This window comes from Panthera pardus, unplaced genomic scaffold, assembly GCF_024362965.1.
Source record: "Panthera pardus isolate Hobbes unplaced genomic scaffold, ASM2436296v1 HiC_scaffold_2, whole genome shotgun sequence".
Classification (NCBI taxonomy): domain Eukaryota; kingdom Metazoa; phylum Chordata; class Mammalia; order Carnivora; family Felidae; genus Panthera; species Panthera pardus.
This window is the reverse complement of record NW_026526765.1, coordinates 58,234,352-58,248,865: the sequence shown is the minus strand read 5'-3', so window position 1 is coordinate 58,248,865 and position 14,514 is coordinate 58,234,352. Positions and strand designations below refer to the sequence as shown.

The following is a 14,514-nucleotide window of genomic DNA, read 5'->3' as shown; positions in this document are numbered from 1 at the left end:
CTGACGCGGGGCTCGAACTCACGGACCGCGAGATCATCGCGGGGCTCGAACTCACGGACCACGAGATCGTGACCTGGCTGAAGTCGGACGCTTAACCGACTGCGCCACCCAGGCGCCCCGAGAGTTCACTTTTAAAAAAGGCTCTGAATCAGGTGCACCTGGGTGGCTCAGTTGGTTAAGCATTCGACTCCTGATTTTGGCTCAGGTCATGGTCTCATGGTTCATGGGATGGAGCCCCACGTTGGGCTCTGTGCTGACACTGTGGAGTGTGATCAGGATTCTCTCTCATTCTCTTTGCCCCTCCCCTGCTCCTGCTCTATCTCAAAATAAATTAAAAAAAAAAAAAAAACAACACCATGTTTTTTAAAAGGCTCTAAATTGGAAAGGGATAAACCTGAGAGGGCAGAAGCTAACATCACTAATCACCATCTATAAATTTGCTTTACAAAATGTCATATAGGGGAACTCTGCTGATGAAGACACATAGGAATGTTTGCTTAGCTCATTTTATCGTGGTCCATGCATGCTCCATCTCCCAAATTTGCATGTATTTCCTATGATCATGGGGCAATTGGTGGTCTCCTAGATACTTCTTCTTTATTGTTTATTGTGCCTTGTGGCTAGTTTACTTCTTATCCTACAGACACCTCTCAGTAAAAAGCACCAGGGGTTGACAATGTCTACTTCTATCTCAGTGCCATACAATCCTTAGTATCTCCCTCTAAGAAATCTGCTGGAGCTGCAAGCCCACCCTCTGCTTCCAAGTTCCATCTGGAAGTCACTGGGCTCATGGCTCCATCAGTCTGAGTGATGAAACAGACATTTTTAATATTTGCTAAACAGGACTGTGAAGAAGGTGAGTCTCAGCAGGGCTCCCAAGCGGTAAGTGCATCTTGTTGTCTCAGGTTAATCATGTACCTCATTTGCCGATTATTGACTTGTTCTCACAAAGGATTTTACTTGGCTTGACATATCAGTAGCAATCAGTGATAAACTGTCAAGCAAACTTGCTCACTGCCTTAACCACCAAAGACCCTGACTTGCAGTAACAGCCTTAAAATTTCCTTTGATGTTCAGCACTGTAGCCAGGTCAGATTATTATTATTTCTTTAAGTCTGATCGGTATCCTTTCTAGAACTGGGGTTGAGCAAATCTGACAGTTTGTAGGGTTTCAAATACCTGGAAAGATGCACTAGGCTTCCTCACTCACCTTCCCCGTAAGAATTCAAATTGGTCGGTTGAGAATGGCTTATATCGACTTTGTTTTGTTTTGTTTTTGTCTTGGTCTTTAAAAATGCAATGGAGAGTGTCAAAATATTGCATTTCAAAGACAATGTAATAGCTACCTTTCAAATGGACAAAGATTAAACAACGGTAGCATTCAGCTCATGTAACGGTTCAGGTAAATAAAATGGGCACACTGCTGCTGGTAGGTAAGAATATATGGAGAGTAACTGGTGTAAACTTACAGAAGGACAATTTAGCAATCCATATTAATTCTGTAAGGGTTTACTTTCAGGGAAAGAATTAAGGGTGCACACAAACACTAGCCACAAGGACAGGTATCCCAACATTTTATTGCAAGTCACTAGGGCTTTTCGTTGATGTATCTAGTGCTCCACTTCTCTGGGTCAACACCAGATTGCACTTCCTGCTCCACTGAAGTTAGGATAGGACTCGCTTTGGTCCGCAAGACAAGGGGAATATCCAAGCAGTCCACGATGCTCTACCTTCCTTCACTACAGGGAACTAGTAAAGCCTGGATAGGGGAAGTTCCACGGGTCTGTGTCCCCAAATGAGGCTCACCTGGCACCAAGTCTTCCTTCATCCATGTGAACGTGTAAAGTGGGGTTTCCAACTTCAGCACTACTGGCATCCTGGGAGGGATAATTCTTTGTTTGGGGGTTGTCCTGTGCGTGTGTGACAGCATCCTTAGGCTTGACCCACTAGCTGTTAGTAGCAGCTTTGGCCCAGTGTGACAACCACAAATATCCCCCAGACATTGCTGAATGAATCTGGGTGGAGGGGAGGGTGAAATCATCCCTGGTAAACAAAAAATGCCTTCTACTATTTTAAGTCATTTAGATTCTTAGGTTGCCCCCACTCTACAACTTAGAGATTTTATTGTAGCAAAAACATATGTAAACATTTATCGAAAGGGGACTGCTTCAAATGATGGGTGTTTTTGCTCCTTTTTGTTTGTGTGTTTAGAAATTTTTTTCTGCAACAAAAACACAGTTTGTTCTTCCATAAGAAGGGAAAAACACTAGAAAATTAATTTTAAAAAGCTGTATTTGCATAATAACTCATCTATATACAGTGTTTGCTAGGGCCACACAGAGTTTCTTAGTACCATGAAACACTCGTATCTGGTATTTTTTTTAAATTGTGCTTTAGTTTACAGCGTGTTTTCCCATTCTACCTTTGTGGTGGTGGTATAATTACAACAACGTTGTGAGCCAGGTAAGGTAGGTAGACAAAGAAATGGAGGATAAAAGAGGTTAGGGGACAAGGCTTAGGTCTCCTGGTTAATATGTAGCAGGGCTTCCATTCTGAGTTCTCCAATTCCAGGACTTTCTCCCCTATGCCATGTTGCCTCTGTACCACTGTAAAAAGCCACTTTCAAAAAGTCAACTGGGACACACTCTGATTCTTGAGAAATTTAAGCAGGTAAAAAAGGATTCTCTTCTGTATTTAATATCCTTGGACAAGGATACTAAACCTTGTAGACTCTTGGTCAAAGCATGATACTCAATAAAATTTAAGCATAGCTATTTCATGCAACACAGCCAATAGAATTTCATAGTCATCCCCCTCCCCCCCACCGCCTCCCCATATCTTTCTCTTTCTCTCTTTCCAGCTCAAATGAGTCACCTTGGCTACACTGCCAATCCCCATAGAACTTATGTTCCTTGATAGGATATGCCAATAGAAATGAGAAATTCTATAATGGTTCGAGATGTGAGTTAGTCACCTATCCCTGCAAGGAGCTAAGTACCGTCTCCTCAAGGAAATGTACCTCATCAAATGGACATGAATGCATGTAATGACAGTGACTGAATGTGAGAATGTGTAGGGAGTTGTTTTTTTTTTCCTCTTTTTCTTTTTTTTAAGAAGTGTCCCTATATTGTACCTGTCTTGTGAATTTCTAAGTATCTGCACTGTGTCTCGCTTACTTGACCCTGTAACACACGCTAAACTCCCAAATTGGCAGCTGGACTGAAACCCTCAGCGTACATCAGCCCATGCCTATTCATTTCCCTTCCCTTGAACTGTGATGAGGCTGTCCCTGGAGTGGAGCTATTTTGAGAGGACGACCGCTAGAACAATCACTAGCCTGGCAGGAGATGGACAGTGTGGTGTAGCCACAAAAGAAGAAAAGACATTGTCATTGAGGGTTTGAGTCCTGAATGTCAGAACAGCAGGGAAACTGGGTAGAGTATGTTTCTGCCTGCTGTCCACTATCACTCAGTTACAGAGTTACCTACTTGACTTGCCATGATCATTTGCTTTTCCATGATACTAGTTGTTCAGAGCATGCAAGGGAAGGGGGATAACAGTGCTTTGGAACAGTGTCGGGAAGAAGCGTTTTTCTCCAGCAAAGCACCTTGCATCCAACTGGCTGAGAGGAAAGTTATTCTCAGCTGTGCCCAGAGGCATGTTCATATTTACTCGAATAAGGCCAATAAGCAGATTTCACCAACACTGCAAGTGGTGCTGTAGTAGAATCAGTGGAGCCTGAAGGTCAAGGAGACCACCTCACAATTTACTTAACTTCCCAGAGCATCACCCTGCTGCCTGCCAGAAGTTACAGAAATGCCACAGGGATTCCTGTCAGCCCACTTCCTCTCTTTCTCTTGATGAGAATCTCTTTGAAGAGCAGATACAATTTTTGTATCGGGAGTTCTGCTTGGTCAGGGGCTGTGTTAACTCATCCCTGAATAATCAGTGCCTCAACCAATAAATATTTTTCTGGATGGGTGGATGGATGGAGGATTTATTGATTACTACTTTACATATTGGTCCCTATAGCATGGACTGTGTATGCCAAAACAAAACAGAAAACAAAAAGCCCCCAAAGCTCTCCTCTAAGGCTCTGTGATACTTTCAGGTTGTAAAGATGGGGCTGCAAATAAGTTTCATCATGAGAGCCAACACTGGTCAGTTGGTAGCAGCTGCCTTGAGGGTTCTGTGGGAGGTATCTGTGCATTGAGATCACTGAGGACAAAGTGCAGCCCTCGATTAGTGATTAGCGATGTCTGCCAGGAGCCAAAGCCAAGGAAATGGTGGTCTGATGCCTTTGCATCTGCCAATGGGTTTAGAGCTCGCAATTCTTTCAATTCAATTTTCTAGATGAATACCTTTCCAACACATTTTAAAGTCATCTTTGACTGCATATAATGGGTAGTTAAGGAAGTTTTCCTTCCACTGGGGTATTTTCCTAATGTACTTCTTTATGTACTTTCCGGATTTGAAAGCAAATGAGGCGGGAAAGCCCTACGTGGTTTTTCTCAGGATATGCAATTCTTATTGGAAAAGAAAACCAAGCTAGGTGGGTGTTAATTTATCCCCAATGGTGGGTATATAATAAAATCTCTGCCAGGACAAATTAAAGGAGGGGTGAGAGAAGAGACAATGAAATTCATACTCTAATCCAGTCTCTTCATTCCCAACATGGGATAATCTGACTTTCAAAGTGCTAAGGATGTCCCAAGGAACTCAGTAGAGGGTAGAACAGAAGAACAGAAATCACAGAGAAATGGCTGAATTTTGGTCAGTGTTACACAACTCTTTTTAAATTCACTGGGATGTCTCCTAGTGATATTTTAACAAACTAATACAATAACTAGAATACCTGAAAAGTGCCTGAGGATTCACCCCCAGGGCTAGCAAAGCTGACTTCTTCAGGTAGGAATGTTATCTTTTTATTTTATTTATTTATTTTTTTTGGACACACCATACAAACAACATAAACTATGCCATTTTACATTCTAGTAGTGGTTTTTTTTTAATTTTAAAATTATTTTTTATTTAGTTTTTGAGAGAGAGTCAGAGAGCAATTTGGGGAGGGGCATAGAGAGAGAGGGGGAGACACATAATCTGAAGCACGATCCGGGCTCCCAGCTTTAGCACAGAGACTGACACTGAGCTCAAACTCATAAACTGTGAGATTATGACCTGAGCCAAAGTTGGACACTTAACTGACTGGGCCACCCAGATGCTCCTACATTCTAGTAGTTTTTGAGTGTATTCACAATGTTGTACAACTATCACCACTCTCTAATTCCTGAGCATTTACAACATCCCTAAAAGAAACCTATCATACCTACCAGCAGTCAGTAACAATTCCCTCCTCTCTCACCCCTGGCAATCACTAATCCCCTTTCCATCTCTATGGATTTGCCTATTCTTGACAGTATAAATGGAATCATACAATATATGGGCTTTTGTATCTGGATTCTGTCACCTAACACCATACTTTTCAGACTCATCAATGTTGTAGTATATAATATAATATAGTATATAATATGTAGTATATTCCTTGATATAGTTGCATAGTATTTCACGGTATGCATATATCACATTTTGTTTATCCATTCATCCAGTTCATGGGCATTTGGGTTGTTTCCACTTTTTGACTATTATGAATTATGCTGCTTTGAATGTTCATGTGTATGTTTTTATGAGAAATAACCTTTTCAATTCTCTGTGTATATGCCTAGAAGTGGAATTACTGGGTCAGATGGTGACTCTATGTTTAACTTTTTGAAGAACTGTCAAACTGTTTTCCACAGGAGCTGCACCATTTTACACTCCTACCAGCAACATACCAATGTTCCAATTTCTCCACACCCTGCCAACACTTGTTATTGTCCAACTTCCAACAATAGTCATCCTAGTGGGTGAGTAGTAATTTTTTAAAACTCATAGTTATATCAAGTATGTTCATACCTGGGCATGGGATGGTGGAAGTCCTCTTCTTATGTAAACACCGAAGAGAGCATCCTTCCCAAGGGAGATATTGAACTTTAAGAACTGGGGTTGACTGATGTGAATCTGTGATCTCCAAAACACGCCTGGTGGGACTTCTTGGGTCACCCGTCGACCAACTTCTGCTTCACCACTGTCTATGCTGCTGTTTTTCAATGACCAGGACACTGGAAAGCAGGAATTGACATCAAGTCAGTGATATCTGTACACATTTGTTGGTTCTACATTTCTGTTTAATTGCATGCCAGGAGTTTCAAAAAAATTACTATTAAACTCATGGCAAGTTTGTCTTTAAGTATAAACTCATAACCCAGGGCATGTGAAATACTGGCACCATGCTTTCTAAACTTCTTTGGTTAGTATTAACTGACCAAATATAGTAAGAGCTGGAGTCTGGGAAGCACAGGTAAAGCTTCCAATAACCTCAAATATGACTGGGGTGTAAAATTATCAGCAGGGGAGAAGAGAGTGATATTAATTTGGCACCAAATCTAATTCTTGTAGCCTTTAATTATTCTTTCCAGCCATAGACAAGTCCAATATACTCTGACATTTTCATAAATTAAAATAGAAAGAAGCAACTGTGAACAAAAATTAGTCTAAAGTAAATAACTGTAGAAAATAAGGACTTGATGTCAGACTGATCTAATATTGGGGGTGACTCCTTCCTTGAGTTAGCAGGAGGGATCTAAGCACACTGTGGAAATCACACCTCTGTCATGGCATCATCATAGCATCTCTGTTGCATTTGAAATCACTAATACAGAAAATATTGGTTGCCCACATTGAGCTTCCTTCAAAACTTTAGTGAAAGGAGTTCCAGAAATACCTATTTTTAAAGAGGATTTAATAGCAATGAACTCGCCAGTACCTTCTCAACTTCTGAGGGTGGTTTTATTTGCAAGCACAGAATTCAGGAAAATCTGGGAGTTGCTAGTAGTCACACAAGGAAAGCAGTTAATCTCTTGGAGTCTCATTTCCCTGATCCCTTAAATGGGAACACAACCTAGATGGAACCTAGTTTTATCATGGTCGTTTGTGATTTGTTCAAATGGGACTTCTGAAAGAAGTTCTGGGGGACTTTTCACTTTTCAACCCATCACTTTGATGGCCTTGTGGATTGGAAAACCTCTTCTGCCCAATGGGCAAAGGATGGGAATCAAGTTCCCTTCTGCATTCTGGAATGGATGGGTTCTTGAGAAAATATTTATCTATATTTGGCAACAGTCCAGTGTAAAAGATTTGAATGGTCAGGAGAGGTTGTGGGAACCACAAGCAGCTGAAGGCTGGCACAAAGTGTTAGTGAAGCTGTCTGACTTAGCAGACCTGGTCTGTCACTATTCTGGCCCCTGCATTAAGACAAGACTCATAAATGACCTTGATGCTACTTTCTCCATCTGTAAAATGGAGAGGTGAAATTTTTGGATTTCTGATGGTTTTCCATATCTAAATTATAAAAGAAAAACACAGAATGACTTGAGGGTATGACGTTATTTTTTTTCCTTTTTATTTTTTCTTTTTAAACAAGAGAGGTAATGATTCATTTTTATTTAGCTCAATAGGGGATCAAATAAAAAGTCAGCAAGGGCTTAAAATAAAGCAGGAGAAACAATGGTTGAGATTGTAAGAAGAAATTCTTGACCTCTAGAAAAACAAAACTAGGGAACAGGTTTCTGAGGGAAGTTTGGAAGCTCTCGTCACATAATATCGTTAAGGAAAGAAATAGATAGTAAGTCCCGAGTGGGTCAAACCTTTAGATGGAACTAGATGGTTTATTCCTCAAACATGTTTATGTGGATAATGGACATGGAATACTTCTCTGTAGGGGGAGGAATAATGCATGGTATGGAAGAACAGAGATTCTGGGCGGAGACTGCCCTGGTTCAAATCCTACCTTTGATACTTGCTAAGTGTATCAATTCTCTATGTCTTAGTTCCCACATCTGAATAGTTGGGATACTATTACTTATTTCAGAGGGTTGTTGTGAGGATTTAATGAGTTAATGCATGCAAAGCTCTTAATTTTAGGCGCAACAGAAGTCCTAAATAAAAATTAGCTACCATTACTATTATTATCAATAAGGCTCTCAGCCTGGAGTGTTGTTGATTTTGCTGAAATAATGGCATGTCCAGGGGGAAATACTTGTTATTATCCATTAATCAGAAGCTCTAATTATTATAATTTGAAAACTAATTTGTATGTAAAAATGCTGCTTTTGGCAGACTTCCCCCTCCCCCACATTAGGGTCTTTGGGGGGAAGGGATATGATAAAAAGGACCCAGTAAGGAAGAGGTGTAATAAAAAAGACCCCTGGGGAAGAATAGTTTAGGGGCCTCTGATAGAAACCAAAAATAAACCCAGCAATCACAGTGTGGCAACAAGTTAAAGAAATTCATTTAAAATAAAAAAAGAATTTTAAAGAAATTATTCATCTTTAAACTTAATAAGATGGGCTTTCCTTCATGTCTGTTGGGCTTTCAGGGGTTGCTGGGTTAATGACAGGATATGAAAAAGAAGCAGGAAATCAGCACCCACGAGCCTGCTAATCTACTGTTGAAACCTAAACGGATTTTGATAATGTCAAGCCCAATGAGGATGTAAGAGATTCACAAGGGAGCCAGCTGCCAGAGAATGGTTGCTTTGGAGGAATTCAGACAAGGAGCCTCAGGGGCTTGGTTTGTACAGCAGTGGGAGCCCTGTTCTTTTACTAGACCCAACTTCAGGACACCACCTTCTGTAAATTAGCTGCTACCATCAGCGAGTACAGGCTGCCTTTTCAGTATTCACACCTCCTCCTAGGATTTCATATGCTCCCCTTCTTCATTTCCAATCCACTAAAGGAGGAAGTACATTGGGTGATGAAGTACAGGTTTTGCAGCCAGACACAGTGGGTTTAAATTCTGTCTCTGGTTCTTCCTTGCTGTGGACCTCTAGCAATTTGCTTAACCTCTCTGGGTCTCCATTCTTCTTTATAGTAACTATCTCATAGGGTGGGAGTAACAAATGGAAGTGTACAAAGGGCTTTGTACAGAGCCTGGCACATAATAATAGCAAAATATATGCTAGTTAGCTTCATTTAATTAAATAAAAAAATTAAGAGCTATATGGGAAAGCACCTGGCTTTCTTTTTAGAGTAAAGGATTTTCCTTTTTTAAAAATTTATTTATTTTGAGAGAGAGAGAGAGAGAAGAGAGAGACAGAGAGAGAGAGAGAGAATGAATGAATGAATGTGTGTGCGTGTGAGCAGAGTATCTTATGGGAAGGGGCAGAGAGAGAGGGAGAGAGAATCCTAAGCAGGTCATCCTGGAGCCTGTTGTGGGGCTCGATCTCAGAACTGTGAGATCATGACCTGAACCCAAATCAAGAGTCAGACAGTAAACCAACTGACCACCTAGGGGCCCCTAGAGTAAAAGATTTTCTAAAAGAAAAAGAAAAAAAAAACATTGCATGGATATGTGATATATATGCTTATGTATATGTGTATATCTATGTTTATATATTTGTATATCTACCAATCAAGAGACAGTGTCTAATTCTTCTGGAATAGACTTAACTATGGGAACAAGTGTAAAATTGTTGGTTGGGATCTGTTCCCACTACTGATTTTTGGTGGGACTTTCCAGAGCTGGTATGATTACTTTATTGATAAACCTGTTTTACTGAGTAGCCCTGAAATGAAGGTCCAGGTCAGCTGCACCTTCACACTGATGCTGTCTTTTCCTTTACACCCAGCCTTCACTCCTACCAACAAATAAGTAGACTCTTTCTCTGAGTGTTCATAGCATTTACACTTAAGTCTACTGCAGGGTCCAGCACCTGTTGTTAGGTCCTATAATTGATTTTGCTTGCCTTCGTAAGTCTCTCATATTAGACACTGTACTCCCTGAGGTCAGATAGAGGTGCAAATGCATCTTTGGGTTCTATATGGTTTGCACCTGGCAAACCATGGATGATTTATAAATGCTTGCTGAACTGAATCAAGTTTTACCTGCCCAGCTGCTGGGGTGTTTTAACATAACCCCTGTGACCACCAGATAAAAATGAGTGCCTTAAAGTAGATTTACTTTGAAAAGTTGCATGTAAACTGACTCCCCCCCTCCCCCAGTAAAACCAAAAGCTTGAAAGCTTTATGGAGAAATTTACTATTTAAAGGAACCTTCACTGAAAACCCTCTTCAAAAATCATGAATAAACTCTTAATGTACCTTTTGTATAAAACCTTATAGATAAATAAGCAAACCAGGGAGACTGGAATATGGTGGAAAGGTTGTTAGATAACAACCAAAAGCGAAGGGTCTTATTCCTGATATTTAACCTTGGACCTTTTGTGGAAAGAAACAGGGGTGTAAATGAACTGTTTGTTTGAACTCCCTCCTTGCTACTAAGGCGCTGACTAGTTTGAGGCAGTTCTAGCTCTCAAAGTCTCAGGGTCTTTATCTACATGAGAGAGGTTTGGACTCAGAGTATCATATGGGACATTACACTGTAGTCTACTGTGTTCTAACAGAGAGAGCTAGGGGGTGAGGAGGGGTGAGTCATCTCTGGATATATGCTACAAAGAGTGTGTGTGGTGTGTGAGGTGTGTGTGTGTGTGTGTGTGTGTGTGTGTGTGTGTGGTCCGTAGGAGGGAGGAGAGGTTATCCGATTTCACTTTTAACAAATTCAATTCGTTTAACATAAGTTACAATTACTATTAAAAGCTAGTGACTACTTTCAAAGTAAATTCTCCAGATAATGGCAACTGAATTCTGCTTTTGCAAAGTGGAGTTTTCAATACTTTTATATAAAAAAATCTTCATTTTGAAATAATTTCAGATTTACAGTAACATTTTTAGAAAACAGTACAAAGAATTCCTGCATATCATTCACCCAGATTCCATAAATTTAATACATATTTGTTCTATCATTCTTTCTTTTCTCTGTTTTTTTCCTGAAGAATGGAGAATAAGTTACAGATAGGTTGTTCCTTTTACCTCTTGATTCTTCTATGTGTTTTTCCTAAAAACAAAGGCATTCTTTTTCAGAGCCACTGTACAATTATTAAAAACAGTAAATTAACATTGATACAATGTATTTCTAACTTAAAGATCTGATTCAAATTTGCCAGTTGTTACACAACATTCTTTGTAACAGAGGAAAAAAAACCTTTTCTACATAATTAAAAAACATCTTTAAATTGAGTGTGCAGGGGTGCCTGGGTGGCTTAGTCGGTTAAGCGTCCCACTTCAGCTCAGGTCATGATCTCACAGTCCGTGAGTTCGAGCCCCGCGTCGGGCTCTGTGCTGAAAGCTCAGAGCCTGGAGCCTGTTTCGGATTCTGTGTGTCCCTCTCTCTCTGACCTGCCCCCATTCATGCTCTGTCTCTCTCTGTCTCAAAAATAAAACGTTAAAAAAATAAAATAAATTGAGTGTGCAAAACTTCTGTAATGTTAAAAACAATAAGAAAGGAAAAAATGTTATGCAAACATTGCCTTGAAAGACATAAATAGGAAAGCTGTCATTTGTAAACTGCTGAAGCCAATGTGGGGAACGGTCTCAGTAGCTCTGTTCCTAGAGGTCAAATCCCTAGGCTGGTGTCCAACAGGAGTGAAGATCTGTGCTGCTCCTGAAGGTCAAGGAGGCCAGCACCCTGAGTCAGGCTCCCAGTCCCACCAAGGAGGATCTAAATCTGGGCTCTCCCTGGCCCTGCTTGTGTTCTAGGACCCCAACATGGCTAATTCCTAATGGGGTGCCACTGAGAGACAGACAACAAGGAAGCAAAGTAATCACACTTTCTATCCTTTACTGAGAAGATCTGAGACCTCAGGAGGCATGTTGGACAGTGAAGCTGTCAGCCCTGGGTTTGAATCCCAGCTCTGACAACCACTAGCTGTTGTCTTTGGGCTAACCACTCCCTTTTTCTGGGTTTGTCTACTCATCTGTATAATGGGGTGGTTTCTGAGGATTAACCAGGGTAACATATGTAGTACCCAATCTGTGGCACTTCTACATCTTTCTACCCAGGTGTTATGCTACCCAAACACAGCCATAACTATTTTCCCCAGATTTAGAGTATAAATTTATGATGGTATAGTTAAAATATAGGCTGCCCAGCATAGGTACAATGAACTAGTGTAGGTAACAATGAGATAAAGGGCCACAGGGTGGGATAGGACTCAGTGAAGCAGGAAGTCATTTTCTAGAGCAGCTGAAATCAATATTCAATGAGTGATCAATATGTCTATAGATAAGGAGGGACCAGTCACGTGAAGGAAGGTGCTAAAAGCAGAAAAAACAAAGTCACAAGATCGAGTTCCAAATTGCCCGTGTTGCTGTATACTCTAGCTGCTTTTCAGGTAGACAACTTTCTGGAGCCTACTTTAGCAAAAAGCTGCCAGATTTTATTTAACAATGACTAACAAGTGTCCCAAGCAATGTTGTGGAGATCATTCATTCATACTTGACGCAACAAATATTTGTCAAGCATCTACTATAGCGCTAGGTAACTTTTGCTCAACATCAAACGTTGGGATGCATATCATACCCCCAGTATCCCTCATCCAGGCAGCAGGGCAAGGTCCCAGGGACTCAATGTGGGCTTCAATTGGTGGCATCAGGAGAAGATTTAAACAGCCATCCCATAATCATTCAGTGAAAGACTGGCCACCACCCTTGGGTTCTGGGTAGTGACTGAGCATCGCACTGAGTCCCACCCACATTTCCCTGAGCTGCGGCTTCTATGTCAAACTTTCCTCCCTATCTATGAGATGCGGGACCAAAAGTGGAGATGATGATCATTTTGCCCTAAAAAGCAGATGCTTCATGATGGTTCTGGCTGATTCATCTCCAGCTTAAAGATGAGATTTCTTGGATTTTTGAGGCAACACTCTAAATGATCAATTTTATAGGATAGTCCACCTCTATAACTCCACGGAAGAGTGCTCATGTAAATGTGAAGCTATTGCCTATTTCAGAAACACGTACCTAAAATTCCAACCAGTTAAATAAGACTGATGTCAAGCAAAACGACAGCCTTCCATAGCCACATTAGGAGCTAATCATTTCAGAAAATGTTGCCATAATTCATTTATGGAAACAGCGAGACTATTCCCCAAACAAGTGATAACGGGAATGGACTCATAGTCATAGCCGGGAAATGAAACCTCATATTAATACTTCCTAAACTTAACCGAACTCCAGAGGCACTTCAGCATAAATCTGCCTTACAGATTATTCTGCCTCACATATTTTTATCTATTGCAAATAAAGTTGAATTCAGATTATTGCTTCAGTCATTACACCTCGTTTCCATTTATTTGGGAATCAGGACAACCATCTGAAGCTTCTGTTTAACCAAGAGATAGGCAAAGAGATTCTCCTAAGGACATTAGATTCACTGCCTTACACTACAGCTCCTCTGAATCAGCCCATCAGCCTTCACCCTGCTGCTGGCTGGCTATTCTTCAGGAATAGATTTCTATCCTCAGTGTTCACTGCTCCCATGATGTATTCACAACATCACACAGCAATAATGATTTTTATAAAATCCTTCAGCAGTTGGGACTACATGTGGCCTTTACATCTTTTGAAACCCAATTTGTCACCTTAGGTAAAAATGGCCAACTCTTTGCCACTAGGGGAATTAACAGACATTTATTTATCTGACCATTCAGGTGAGCATGATTCTGCATTAATATGTAGTTCAGTTTATTAGTGTTATTTATAGCAGCTAAAATTTACTGAGTGGTTACTGCTGGCCATGCCATCTCCTGATATGTTTGTGACTTTTCTGGTTTTCAGATTAGAGAACCATGAAAATACAGTGACTTGCTTAAGGTCACACAGCTCTTAAGTGGTAGAACTGGGATCCAAAATACGAACGCTTCCAGAACCCACATTTCTAATCACCCCGTTGGCTGCTTTTCGGACATTGGCCTAAGTACAAGACATACAAAGAGGTGTGTATCCAAACAGGTGGCAGGGACCACCCTCTGGATGTACAAGTCAACTCTGAAAGAGAAACGTGCCAGCACAAGTGAGGATAAATGCACTAGGGAGGGAGATAGATTATCTTGCTATTAATACCCATGTCAACCCACAATGATGTCAGGTACAACAGAAATTATACAACTTAGAACGGGGTTGTGGGTAGCAATCAGAAGCTAAAATCAGCAATATGAAGTGCGTAAGCAGTACTCACATGTAACAAAGGGAGAATAAGATGGCCTCCAAACTGAGAGGAGTTGTTACATTGGTATGTAGGCTATTGGTATATTTGCCAGTAGACGTGCAGTATTGTAATGGTTGGCTCAAACATAACCACCCCTTGCCCTTCTGGGAACTTCACTGACTTTGAAAAAGCCCCATGTAGAGAAGTGATCATTTTGAAACCCTGGGCTGTGTTCATTGAGAGGCTGACAAGAGCCAGAGGAAGAATTACCAACCTCCCTGCTAATCTGGCTCCTAGTACCATGCATTAAGCCAACTAGTAAAAATCATTATGAAGTTTTTGCTGAAAGGGCAAGTGTAGAAAAACATGTTTCTA

At 40.8% G+C, this 14,514-nt stretch overlaps 1 protein-coding gene across 19 annotated transcripts in view; it reads right to left on the bottom strand.

The window, feature by feature from the left end:
* Positions 1-14,514, bottom strand: part of TENM2 (teneurin transmembrane protein 2) — a 1,291,038-nt gene that overhangs the window by 199,753 nt on the left and 1,076,771 nt on the right. For all 19 annotated transcript variants that reach the window (XM_053907069.1, XM_053907085.1, XM_053907075.1 and 16 more), the window contains one exon: positions 5,953-6,158. In XM_053907069.1, the coding sequence (XP_053763044.1) occupies positions 5,953-6,158 (206 nt within the window). The remainder of the gene's footprint in view (positions 1-5,952; positions 6,159-14,514) is intronic.